General features: G+C 34.0%; 1 protein-coding gene across 1 annotated transcript in view; it reads left to right on the forward strand.

Annotated features, from left to right (window-relative positions):
• Nucleotides 1–14,267, forward strand: part of FZD3 (frizzled class receptor 3) — a 67,976-nt gene that overhangs the window by 27,408 nt on the left and 26,301 nt on the right. Inside the window, exons 3-4 of the mRNA XM_054576013.1 lie at nucleotides 1,336–1,532; nucleotides 7,393–8,410. Of these exons, the coding sequence (XP_054431988.1) occupies nucleotides 1,336–1,532; nucleotides 7,393–8,410 (1,215 nt within the window). The remainder of the gene's footprint in view (nucleotides 1–1,335; nucleotides 1,533–7,392; nucleotides 8,411–14,267) is intronic.

The raw sequence follows: 14,267 nt of genomic DNA on the forward strand, positions 1-14,267 counted from the left end.
CAGTTTTGATGCCTTTTAATACTTTTGCTGTTTTTTTGTTGTACCACTTTCACATTGGCAAAAGGTTTCCATTGAAGACCTTTCTTCATCTGGGGAAACAAAATAAAGTCTCTTGGGGCAGGGTAAGACCCAGTGAACAGAGAGGGTGGGGCATGGGGGTCCTGCCATTTTTGGTCAAAAACTCAGTATGGTGCTGAACACTCAGTGTGATGCTGTGGGTGCACTTGTAAATCACCCATCATGAAATGGGTAAATGTGTTGAAAGAGTCTTCCAAAAAAATTCACTGAAGCTGATCACAGCCTCTCACAACAATGCCAGCTGGTAAACTGATACAGATGGGTTCTTAGAACACTCATCTAGCTGGGGAAGCCTGTACCATAAGGGGCTGCCCTCCAGAAGATAATCCTGTATCTGGTTTTTTTAGGGGGGTGTCCTGCCTTGTATATTAGTGTAGAAATAAATTGATTCTTATTCAGCAGGCCTGGTGGTGAGAATATTTGTTGGTGAGAATCGTTATCAGTTCAAAATCAGCAATGACTCTGAAACTGTTACATAAACAAGTGAAAAAAATATTTGATAGTCAAAAGCCCAGATGTACACTTCTTAGAATATTTGATCTATTCTTGTGGTTGTAATGATGACTTTAAGTATGGTTTTATGGGTGGAGCCACCATTATTTTTCTTTCTGTTCTCTTAACATCAGCTTACAGTGTTAGCTCTTTATATAATGTGATTTCAGAGTTTAAGAACTTTGTTTCAAAAAAAATTAACATAAAAAGAACAAGAAAATACGAGAAAAGGTGAGAGATCTCTTCCCTACTTCTCACTCTCAAAATAACTGCTAGTATATCTACTTCTCTCCCTCCCCTCCCCTTCCCTTTTACTGCTTGTCCTCTTTCTCCTGCTGGTACATGTTTATTGAAGAAATTGTAAAAGTTGAAGTACATAAAAGGAAGAATATTAAAATCTCTTGTAATCTCTCACAAGTAGTAATCACTCTTTTGAGCATTTGGCTCATTATCTTTTGTATTTTTTTCTTTATAAAATAAATCATATTGTTATTAGTGGTTCTCCGCCTTATTTCTTCATTAATATCACCTGTAACAATTAAAATATACTTGTAGATTCTAGAATACACCTCACTTAACCAAATCAGAATCTCCAGGGCTAAGAAGGTTTGTTTAAAAAAAATAATAAGAAAAACTCCCTCAAAAATTTTTAATAACTTTCAGAAATTTTTTAAAACAAAAAAAGAATATTGCAATATTGTATATAGAAAACTTTAATTTATACACTATATTTTCTCTAATGATTCAATTTTAAATTTTTCCTAGCCATTCCACCCTATGGTGAATCTGGATTGTTCTCGGGACTTCCGGCCATTTCTTTGTGCACTCTATGCTCCTATTTGTATGGAATATGGACGGGTCACACTTCCTTGTCGTAGGCTGTGTCAGCGGGCTTACAGCGAGTGTTCAAAGCTTATGGAGATGTTTGGTGTTCCTTGGCCTGAAGATATGGAATGCAGTAGGTGCGAAAATCATATTTTTTCATGGATCATTACTTATGTTGCAGTATATTTAAAAATTACTTGTTTTCTAGTTCATCAGTTTTTAAAGACTTTTTAAAGGTGTATATATCAGTCTTAATTTTGAACTGCTGTTTTATGGCCTCAGAATTATTCATTTCCTTAGAAATTTGGAAACACTAAATTAAAAAGGTAGAAAAAGAGAAACATTACTGTGGAGAGGTTTTTAAAAGAATTGAATTAAGGAGAATGTAAGACTGAATACTGAATCAACAGAATAGTGGATTTTTTTCCTCTGTTAAAATTTTTTTCCATTTATAAAAGTAATGCCATTTATGAAAATTAGAAAATACAGAAAAGAATCAGTTGTTTCATCATCATTAAATACCTTTAATGATGATTTAATAGGACTTAAACATCTTTATGTTTTAAATGTGTTAGTGATTAAAATAGTTTTGTTATTTCTGTTTTTTTTTCATCTGAGAAGCATCATGTCCTTTATTTCCAAGAACCCTCTCCCATCTGCCTATTTCTGTTTTTCTGTCATATATTAGTAGACCAGACCCAGAAAATGTCAGATGCTTTTCTAATTATTTACAATATATAGATTGTAAGCATTTCCTAAAGGTTAGAAGATGTTTACTAGACAGTCTTATAGATTTTCATCAGAGAACATTGTTATTAGCAGTAGTAATGTATACAGTACTAATACTGTATTTTTTTCTTTTTTCTTTTAAATTGATCTTGGGGGAAGACAGAGACAGACATTTGTTGTTCCACTTATTTACCCATTCATTGGTTGCTTCTTGTATGTGCCAGTGACTGGAGATCAAACCCTCACCCTTGGTGTATGAGGATGAGGCTCTAGCCAACTGAACTACTCAGGGCAGTGCTATATTTCTTATATAACATTGTGCCTGAACATTCTGAAACATTTCAGAATACAAAATAAGAGGAATGCTAGACCTGGAAGTGTCTAGCTTTGTCCAATCTTAATATTTTGCAATATTTGCTTCTGAGTTTTTCTTTTTATGAAATAAAACAGTACAGATGGAGTTGAAAATTCCTTCCTTGGTACCTGTTTTGATTTCATTCCCTTCTTTCCTCCCCAGAGATGAAGTAACCATTTTGTTAAATTTGTTGTTAATCATTCCTGTTTGTTTTTATATTCTTACTACCTATATACATATCCGTAAATAACATTAAAAGTTTTTTACATGTACCTATGTTTATATCTTTAGGTCTGGTGGATTTCCTTTAATTGCTATATAATGGCCAGTTGTATTAATATCCTATAGTTATTTGGCCATCTCCTAGGGATAGTCATTTGGGTTATTTCCAGGTTTTTGCTGTTATAAGCAGTGCTGTAGTGAACATTCTTTTCTACTTCATGTTTAAAATTAATTTTATCATCTGACAATAGCCTGGGTAGATAAAAAGGAGATGTTACATTCGAGAGGTGGAAAACATTTAAGAAATAAAACATTAATTTCTTATAGTCAGTTTATTGAAATTTTGCTTTCTTATACATTCCCTCCTCAAACACCTGATAGCATTTATAGTTGCTCTTTAGAAGTCTGTAAATCTCTTGGTGTTTTAATGACAGTATGAATTGAGTGGGCCAGAATCCTATTTTATGTTTCTTTTATCTAACTCTCATTATTTAGTGGTCTTTTTATGTGAATAGTTTATATACAAGTACAGAAATCTCATTATGATCTCTATTTGTTCATCTGTTTTGTTAGTATTAAATCTACTTTATGTTCTCACTATTGCCTGGTATTGCCTAACTCTGAAATCTAAAATCTGGCAGGCTGGTCTTTCATAACAACTTTTCATTCTTTCACATCTCTCATATTTTTGTTCCTACTATACCTTGTCTTTGCTTCATGGATACCCGCTGACTTTTGGGGTTATACCCCTTTACAATAGAACCCTTTCCTGATCTAACTTATTTCCTTACTTAGCTTAAGTTTTGTGGTCCATCACTTGAAATAACACTTTTGCTAGTAATTTCAATTTATTCTTTCCACTGTACTTGTTCAAAGCTCCAACTAGATTGATTGAACCAATTTCTTATAAAATTACCCTATGCTATTATTTAATGATTCAAACCGTGTCAATTCTTGTTGCTGTTTCTCTTTGGTCAATTTTGAATTTGGCCAACAGGGAAATCTATGTTCATTCCCCCTTAACACCTATGCCAAATCTATATAATTCACTTCAAACCCATATTTCACTTTTATTCTATATTTCATTTTTTTCCTGGAAATCAGTTAGGCCATCCTATGTGAACTGTTGTGGTCTGCTATATCTCAGACCAGTCCTTCTCAATTTTCTTTTTTGGATCCTCTTCCTTCTGACACTTAAATACTGGTGCTTCTCAGAGTTCTGTTCCTGTTCTCTTTCATTTCTACATGCTTTCTCCAGGTAATAACATTGTACTGATTTTAACCTCTTATTCATATACTGATGACACCTAAATCTAAATCTGTAGTCATGACATCTTTTTACCAAGTTCCAAATCTCCACATCCAGAAGCCATTAGGAAATCCTAGCCTGGCTTTGTCTCAGATACCTCAAGTTCAACATGTCTAAAATTTATTTTATTCTTAGAACATTTTTTTCTTTATTCCCTGGATGCCATCTCCCTCCTTCATTGACTTTAGCTTCCACATTCAGTCAGTTATAAATCCCATTGCTTTTATCTAACTAATTTCATAGCTGTTGCATTCTTTTCTTTTTAAAATTCTTATTTATTGATTTTAGAGAGAGAGAAAGGGAGAGAGAAACATTGATTTGTTGTTCCACTTATTTATGTATTCATTGGTTATTCTTGTATGTGCCCTGATTGAGACTGAACCCACAACCGTAAGAGTATAAGAATGACGCTATAACCAACTGAGCTACCAGGAGAGGGGGCCATAGCTGTCACATTCTCATTGTCTTATGTGGTTTTAGTTCTGGCTCAGCTGGTATCTTTTTCCCCATTTTTGCCCAACTCAAATCTGTCTTGCACACTGCTCCTAGTCATCTTCTAATTACTTGGGTAGGGCTATATGACTATATTTATTCAATGACCATTAATTCAACAAATATTTATTGGATATATACTATGTGCTGGGCATTATTCTGTGTTGAAGACAAGCAGTGAACAAAATGTCTCTGTTCTTATGGAGCTGAAGTTCTAGTGGTGGGAGATAATAAATAGATAATGACAGATGGTAAGGAATGCTGTTAAGGAAGAGCAGAGTTAGGTGATAGTGATACCATACAGAGAAGCAAAAGGACTCTTTTTGGTGGAGACACTGGGGAAGGCCTTTTTGATAAGGAGGCATTGAACAGGAGCCTAAGTAAAGTGAGAGAAGAAATAATGCAGATATTTAGGGAAGAACAGTCCAGGTGGGGAAACAGAGCGGCAATTCAAAGGTTCTGAAGTGGAAGCACGCTTGGTGTAGTCAAAGAACAACAACGAGTCAAAGGGGCTGGAGCCCAGTGAGTGAGGGAGAATGGAAAGATTACATGAGATCAGAAAAATCACCCTGGTTGGTGTGGCTCAGTGGATTGAGTGTGGCCTGCGAACCAAAGTGTTGCTGGTTCGATTCCCAGTCAGGGCACATGCCCAGGTTGCAGGCCAGGTCCCCAGTAGGGGGCGCATAGGAGGCAACCACACATTGATGTTTCTCTCCCCCTCTTTCCCCTCTCTCTAAAAATAAATAAATAAAATCTTTTTTGAAAAAAGAAAAGTATTGGGGGCGGGGAGAGTTTTGAAGCTCTGGTATGGAATTTGGATTTTACTCTTAGAGAGATGAGAAGCAAGCCATCAGAGGATTTTGTGCAAGAGAAGCAGGATCATGAGAATAGGTGTGGCCGCTGTGTGGAAGTGAAAATCAACAATTGGAAGCCACTCCCACAAGTCCAGGAAGGAAGCACCGGTGTCTCAAATTGGCGGGGCAGCAGTCGAGAAAAAGAGAAGTGGTCAGATTTTGGATACATACAAAGTAGAATGATAGGGTTTGCTGGTAGATTGTGAGGTGTAAAGAAGAGAGAAGGGACTTCAAAGATGACCCTAAAGTTTTGGCCTGAGCAACTAGAAGAATAGAATTATCACTTGTGGAGATGGAGGAATCTAAGGAGTGCAAATCAAGAGTTTGTTTTTGGAAGGGTTAAGGAGTGAAGGGTGTGTATATGTTGGATTAGCATTTGGGTATACAAATACATCTGTAAAAATATATAGTATTTGCATGGATTTAAATTTTATGTCATTGTTTATATACATGTATGCACACACACAGACACACATACACATGTATTTCTGCAACATGCTTGTCAAAAGTTATGCACACCTCATGCTCCAGCAATACTAAACACACCCTGTTCAGACCTTTATGCTTTTGCTTGCATTTCTTGCAAAAGTACTGTTTGGTATACTTCAATACTGGCAAATACTGATTAAAAATTCTATGGGACTTACTCTATGAAGTCTTTTATAACCTCTTCCCCTGAAATAATTAATCCTTCTCCCTATCAGTTTATACTTTCTATAGATTTTGATTACTTCATGTATCTCACTGCTGTAGTTTATGTTGTCTTTACAAGTGTGTCTCCTTTTAGACTCGAGGATGGAATCCTGTTTTTTGTTTTTTGGTTTTTTGTCTGTATGTTAAACCCCTGGCATACTGCAGGATTCCAGTAAATGCCTGAATGCAATAAGTTTCTGTCTTTCAGCTTTATAATTTCAAGCCCTGTGAAGAAAATGGTTTGTATTAGAAAATAAAAGTTTTACCCACTATAGCACAAGGTTAAGCATGCATTTGGCAGACAATATCAATGATAGTTTCTCGGAAACTATATGATGCATATAAACTAGTAAACAGTTAGTTGGCTTCGGAAAGGTTTAAAAACTGTTACTGGAAAGAAATTTGAAGATGCAGGAAGTTTAAGAGAATGGTTCCCTTAGTCATGTAAGTGTGTCTGCAATACAACTCTTATTTTCTTTGTCCTGAGGCTGTAATACTTTCTTAAGTTTGTGGATCTGGAAAATTGTTAAAATGCACATTTCTTCTGCCCTAACACAAGTGTACTGAAATTATTTTGATTTGTGGGGGGGAGAGCACCAAGAATTTACACTTTAAAAGGACCTTCAGTTTTCTCCTGCACTTTAAAGTTTGAGAGTAACAATTACAGAATGCGATGGGTTGGAGAGATGTTAGGGGTAGTAGGAAAGAACTGGTTGCAGAGAGTGACGGTAAAATGGGAAGGAAAAAAACTAAAAACTAAGTCCTTTGTAAGGATTTTTAATGCTAATCTAACTCAAAATACCTTGTGCCATGCATTTAGGGAATATTTTTAACTCTTAGTTTAAGTTCTCTTTGGAGCTAGAGTAAATTAAGGACTATACTGAAGTTAGACAAAACTAACTTTTAGTTTCTATTCTGTTGTAGGTATATATTTATGTATGTTTATTTTACTTATTTTGTATTGTTTATTTACTTATTTTATATTTATATTTACTTATTTTATAGCTTTTATATTGTGTGTCCTAAATAAATAGCGCGCGCGCGCACACACACACACACACACACTTTTTCAATGGCTGTGCTTGACTATTTTAAGAAAAGCCACTGTTTTAAAAACAAAAACTTAAGTATAAAACCTTACCATTTTTGGTTAACTACGGAAAATCTAGTTGTATTACCTACACAGAAGATATCACCGTTTACTTTATTTCTACTTATTGTAATGTGCTCCAAGGATATAAGAATGAATAGTAAGGTCACAGGTGCTAAATTTGGAAATCCAAATTGTTAGGTGGCAGTAGATTTTCCAGTAAGTAAAATGGTTCTCATTTTGTATTTTTTAGGTTCCCAGATTGTGATGAGCCATACCCCCGACTTGTGGATCTGAATTTAGCAGGAGATCCCACTGAAGGAGCCCCAGTGGCAGTGCAGAGGGACTATGGTTTTTGGTGTCCCCGAGAGTTGAAAATTGATCCTGAGCTTGGTTATTCTTTTTTGCACGTGCGTGATTGTTCACCTCCTTGTCCAAATATGTACTTTAGGAGAGAAGAACTTTCATTTGCTCGATATTTCATAGGATTGATTTCAATCATTTGCCTCTCTGCCACGTTGTTTACTTTTTTAACTTTTTTGATTGATGTCACAAGATTCCGTTATCCTGAGAGACCTATTATATTTTATGCAGTCTGCTACATGATGGTATCATTAATTTTCTTCATTGGGTTTTTGCTCGAGGACCGAGTAGCCTGCAATGCATCTAGCCCTGCACAGTATAAGGCTTCCACAGTAACACAAGGATCTCATAATAAAGCTTGTACCATGCTTTTTATGGTACTTTATTTTTTTACTATGGCTGGCAGCGTTTGGTGGGTAATTCTTACCATCACATGGTTCTTGGCAGCTGTGCCAAAGTGGGGTAGTGAAGCTATTGAGAAGAAAGCATTGCTGTTTCACGCCAGTGCGTGGGGCATCCCTGGAACTCTAACTATCATCCTTTTAGCGATGAATAAAATTGAAGGTGACAATATTAGTGGCGTGTGTTTTGTTGGCCTCTACGATGTTGATGCATTGAGATATTTTGTTCTCGCACCCCTCTGCCTGTATGTGGTGGTTGGAGTTTCACTCCTCTTAGCTGGCATTATATCACTAAACAGAGTTCGAATTGAGATTCCATTAGAAAAGGAGAATCAAGATAAATTGGTGAAGTTTATGATCCGGATTGGTGTTTTCAGCATTCTTTATCTCGTACCACTCTTGGTTGTAATTGGATGCTACTTTTACGAGCAAGCTTACCGTGGCATCTGGGAAACAACATGGATACAAGAACGCTGCAGAGAATATCACATTCCATGCCCATATCAGGTAAGGGAAACCTTGTTCTAAATTTCAGAATGTAATAGTGAAAAGAGGGTATATTACTATAAAGAGCCAATCTTAGCTGGGTTTTTAAAAAACTCTTCATGAACCTTCAACTTGTGCATTAAAATTTTAAAGTGAAGATAATGAACAATATATTGTAGGAAGAATGTCATACACAGTGTCTCTTTAAACATCTTCCTTTTAAAATTCAGCTTTTGCAAGTCTAAGCAATGGGGTTTTAAGCAATTTACTGTTACCACAAAACAGTTGCTTGTTGATTCTTTGGAAGTCTACTCTTTTGGAAGTCTTCCCTTTTGAAGGGAAGAAGCACTTTACCAACTCTGAAAAAAAGTGTCTTTTTGTGTAAATCTTACTGATATTATAAATAGGAATTGTTTTAGCAGTTTTGCAAAAGTAATAGAATGCAGTTGTACAAACTAGTTCATCTCTTAACTGATCTTGGTTTTTCTCTTTTGCATACTGGATATTTTGTAATTTTCTTTTTAGTTTAAAGAGATTAGATAATCATAATCATGGAGGCATAGAATTTTAGATCTAGAAAGAACTTTGGAGATCGTTTATTTAGGTTCCCTCTATAGAGTTCTTAAACATCTGTCTTGTTTGAGGCTTAGAAATGTATAATAACTTGCTGACACTCATCTGCGATTTAGTCCCAGGAAAGGAGTGGGACAAGGAAAGTAATTCAGAGGGGTTGATGCTAAGTATTTATCTGTCTTATCTTAAAACCTTCTCTGGAACTACTAACCTCTCTTCTTCCTTTTAAGACCAGTTTTCTTTAATCATAATTGTTTTATTCAGGTCTTTTATTTCTTCTTGAGGCATTTTTGGGACTTTATATTTTTCTAAAAAAATTATTCCATCTTTTCAAATAAATTGGTATAAAGTTATTCACATGTTTTTTTATTTTGAAAATTATTACTATTTACTTTTTTGGTTCCTAATGTATGGTCTTTTTATTTTTTTTTTTCCTTCCTTGATCAGTCTTACTAGAGTATTATCTTTTTAGTTCAGTAATTTCTGTTGTTACTTTGTTTCTACTGCTTTTCTTTAGAATTACAGTTGACCCTTGAACAATGTGGAGGTTAGGAGCACCAACCCTGATGCAATAAAAAAGCTGCATATAACTTTTGATTGCCTCAAAACTTAACTACAGTTGTCCCTTGATATCCACAGGGAATTTTTTCCAGGACCCATGTGAAGGCCAAAATCCATGATACTCAAGTCCCTTTTATAAAATGGCATAGAACAGTGCATACATACAGTCAGCAGTTGGTTGAACACACAGTTGTGAAACTTGGGAATACAGAGAGCTGACTGTGTATTTATTGTAAAAAATCCGCATATAAGTGGACCCATGCAGTTCAAACCTGTGTTGTTCAGTGGTCACCTGTACTTTGTTTTTCTGAATTCTAGGAAATTCAACTCATGCATTGTGAATATCTCCTCATTTTTGAAGTGCATTTATTAGTCTTTTAAAGTTTAACCAAAAATAAATTATTAACCATTTTGGTCACTGATTTCATTTTTCCGTACTGGCGCCAAACAAACAACCTTCCTTCCCTCCCTCTCTCCCTCCCTCCCTCCCCCTCTCTTTCTTCCTCTCTCCCTTTCTCTCTCTTTTCCTCCCTCTTTTCCTTCCTTCCTTCCTTCCTTACGTATGTATGAGCCTTTTACTAATTCAAGTTGGGAATTTCTGGCCATTCTTCCTTTATAGAAAAGTTTTCCACAATTCTGATGGAAGGGGATATTTTTACTACTAACACCTCATAGGTTAATACTCAGATACATGCATTTGTTAATTCCTTGCAGTTTTTCTTTCCCAGAATTAGTATTAATGTTTTTCTTTAGCGTAGTAGTTCAGAGGCTGTTCTGGAAGATTAGTGGAAGTACAGATATTGCAGATTCATTTCTAGACTAGACCACTGCAATAAAGCAAGCATCACAATAAACAAAGTATCACAACAATGCAAATCACAGGAATTTTTTAGTTTCCCTGTGCATATAAAAGTTAATGCTCACACTATACTGTAGTCTATTAAGTGTGCAATAGCATTATGTCTAAAAAAATATATACCTTAATGAGAGGATGCTTTATTGCTAAAAAATGCTAACCATTATCTGAGCCTTCAGATAGTCATAATCTTTTTGCTGGTGGAGGGTCTTATGCATTATGTATAAAGTGGAATAAAGCAAAGCACAATACAGTAAAGTATGCCTGTACTCTAGTCACCTCATTTAAGTGGAATCATACAATTTTTGCCCTACCTTGATTTTTTAATATATTAATATTAGGTTTTTGTTCACTTTATTACTGATAAATACTCATGTAGACTTTTGAATTAAGTACCAGAGATATTAAATTCCTATTTGAAGTAATATCCACACATAATTGAACAGGATTTGCTATCCCTGAGCTTGCCATAAAGAATACATATAAAGCTCTGATGATAATTTCTAATAAAACATTTTTTTAAAATGTATTAAGCAATGATGTTATCCTTAGAGTAGCATGTTAGGTGACATAGAGAATAATACTTGAATATGTTTGTTTAAAAATCAGTGACGTTGCTTTATAGTCATTTCTTACTTACTGAAGCTTTCAAATACTGTTTTTTACTAAATTTATTGGGGTGATATTGGTTAATAAGATCATACAGGTCATCTTCAGTCACCATATATTTGGTCCCCTTCAAATATTTGAAAAGTCAGTTTGTGAAGCAGTTGTCAAATTGTTTTAAAATGCCAGTTATGTTTCATGCAAATAGCATGTATTTAAGTCCATAATTTGAAGAAAAACGGGCTTGTATAAAGGATTTTAAAACATTTAAAATAGTGTCCTTGCTGTAAGTAGAAATATACTGCTTAGATTTTAAAATACTTTATACTAACTATACTAACTTATTTTAGCAAGAACACTTTCTCAAAATGTATATTAAATAATACTTGAGAAAGTAGTATTTAATGCCCAAATCTAGAATTAATTATGAAGTATGTAGAGCCTGAGTTGTCAGAATGATGTGTTTAACAATTTCAAACTAGTAAAGTTTATTCCTAACATGCATTTCCATCTGATACACTATTTAACATATTAGTAATTTTCCAAGTACTTAGAGTTTTTTTTAAAGTAACTTCCTCTATTTAGTGCTTTCTAAGAGGTTCAAAGCATTTTATGAAAGAGTTATAAGTCTCAAAGTTTGTTCATATTTCTGTAAAAGCATTTCAGTATAACATGTTGGTTAAAAACGAACGGGCTTTAAAGGCAGACAGACTGGGTTTATGTCCTGTCTCTAACATTTTGAGCCTCAGTTTCCCCATGTAAAATGTAGAAAATAATGTTACATATAGTAATACCTACCTCATGGGTGGTTATGAAAATTAAAGGAGATAATAAATTTAAATGTCTTGCTAGAGTGCCTTGCACAAAGGAAAATTTCAGTATTCTATAGCAACAGGTACATACTTCTTGAAGCTTGAAAAGGGTTACTCCTATATTCTGTACTATAATCATAATTTTTTCTATTAAACATTGATTTTCAAAAGAACACATTTTCTTTCCTAAAATGCCCGTTCATTTTTTTAATCTCTTTCATCCACTTAATGCAATGCTATGTATCCCAAGGAATTTTGATACTAGATCCTATGTTTCAGTAGTAGAAATGTGATACCATAATACAAGCAGCTTAGCTAAGACTATCAAATTTACGTTAGAGCCATTTGTAGAATTCTAAAAAAAGCATTTTTTTCATACAAAACAAACAGACAACACTATTAGTATTCTTTCAGCCATACAAGGCAACCCATCTGTTGTTTAGTCTTGATTCAGAAAAATACAAAACTAGCAGAATAACATCAAATCTAACTTAGAATTTTAGCTTAATTTTCTGATAAGAGTGCTTCTCTTTACCAGGCAATTCCAAAAGGAATCATCATTGTTTATGAAAGGACCATGAGAGATTAGGAACAGTGAATATTTCTGTATGAATACATAGTGCTACTAATCTTCTTTTTCCTGTTACTAATATTTAAAGTGGTAAATATCCTGCTTGTGACTTCCTAATATCAAATTAATTTTTCCTCAAAATTGTTTACTGTCCATAATAGAGGAAAAGAGTAAGAATTCTCTAAAAAAAATATTCTAAGTTTCTTATTTATTAAGAAAATATTATATTATAGAAATACAGAATATTAAAGAAATTTATAGAAAACTATTAATACTATTATAATGTACAGGTTGTAAAATGCAGTCAAATGGCACTTTGGGTAAGTATATTAAAGCAAACAGGTTCACTAATATTCTGGGCTCTGTTAAACAGATTAGCCTAAGCTGTAAGTTCAATTTAAGTCTTAACTGCAGATATATATGGTGTACAAATGGTTTACACATTTTAGGAAGAAAATTCAATGTACTTGCCACGATCTACAGCAGGCAAGGCACAGAAAACTTTGTGTAAAGGGTCAAACAGTAAATATTTTAGGCTTTGCCTGCTGTATAGTTCTTGTTGCAGCTACTCAACTCTGCTGGTTTAATAGAAACGCAGCCATAGACAATACATGAACAAATGGAATTGTTCCAGTAAAGCTTTATTTACAAAAACAGTTGCAGCAGATTTGGTCTGTAGGCTGTAGTTTTTCAGTCCCTGCTCTACCGTAAGCATTATTCTATATCACCTTTGAAAATTCTTTCATAGCAGTAGTTGGCCTATACCACTTTTCTGTCCCATGTAAATTGTCAGTTACATTTCTCATTACTACTTTTGAGAATCATCATTTTATGCTGTTTGCATAATGATTTAAAAATATTCAATACTGTCTAATATTATTATGTTTCTACAATAAATGAAATAAAAATGAATGCTAGTACATCAGTATAATAAAGGCATGCCAATAAACCTTTTTTCCAATGATTTTTGAAGTCATCACCATACCAACTTAAGGAAATAATTTCAGTAGTTTATGGGACTATAAATAGAAGCAAACTAATGTAATAATTGCAGGAGCTTCTAGTTACTAAGTATTTACTGTGCACCAGGTTCTGTAGTCAGCAAATTTATATAATTATCTCATTTAATTTTCTCTATAGCCCAGTAAGTTAGATTGTACTCAATTTTACAAATGAGGAAACTGAGTCTCATAATTATACAACTTATCCAAATTCAAACAGTAAGTGATAGCTGGGCTGTGAATTGTCTTTCTCACTCCATCACATTATACCTGTTCTTGTGCAAAACACACTAGAATGAGTATTCGGGAGATGCAGTCTAATCCTGGCTGTATCTCTAAATAGCTTTTGTCTTTAGTCACCCTATAATTTCTTTATATCCAAAAGTAGGGGATTGGATGAAATAATCTCTAATGTTCTTCTCAGGTCTAATATCAAATGAATCTAGAAACTTGCCTCTCATAAACCACAGTTCTTTCCTTCCTTTATAAAACTCATTTATTAATGCAACAGCTATTTATGATATCTACCATTATGGTATATTGACAGTTGCCAAGGAAGCAAAAGTGAATAAAAAAAGATATAGCTCCTATCCTGAAGGAGTTACGTAGTTTATAGTATAGTAGGAGAAAAATAAATATGGAAATCAGATAATTCTGACTAAAGTACAATTATTTTTTATGAGTTTTTGCTCTTGTTCCTTTAAAAAATACAGAGAAACATAGTGAAAACACCTTAAAGAATATTATATTAATTATGCTATGGCTAAAAATACAAAGTTGTTTAGTAAGTATACAAAAATTAGGAAAGCAGCTTTATTTTTCCAGCACTTACAATAAATATTCTTCATAGCCAACATAGTTAAATTATGTCTTTTTATTAAGTTGGGTAGAAAAACTT

This window comes from Pteronotus mesoamericanus, unplaced genomic scaffold, assembly GCF_021234165.1.
Source record: "Pteronotus mesoamericanus isolate MK-2021 breed Mesoamerican mustached bat unplaced genomic scaffold, CSHL_Meso_final contig_32, whole genome shotgun sequence".
In the NCBI taxonomy this organism is placed as follows: domain Eukaryota; kingdom Metazoa; phylum Chordata; class Mammalia; order Chiroptera; family Mormoopidae; genus Pteronotus; species Pteronotus mesoamericanus.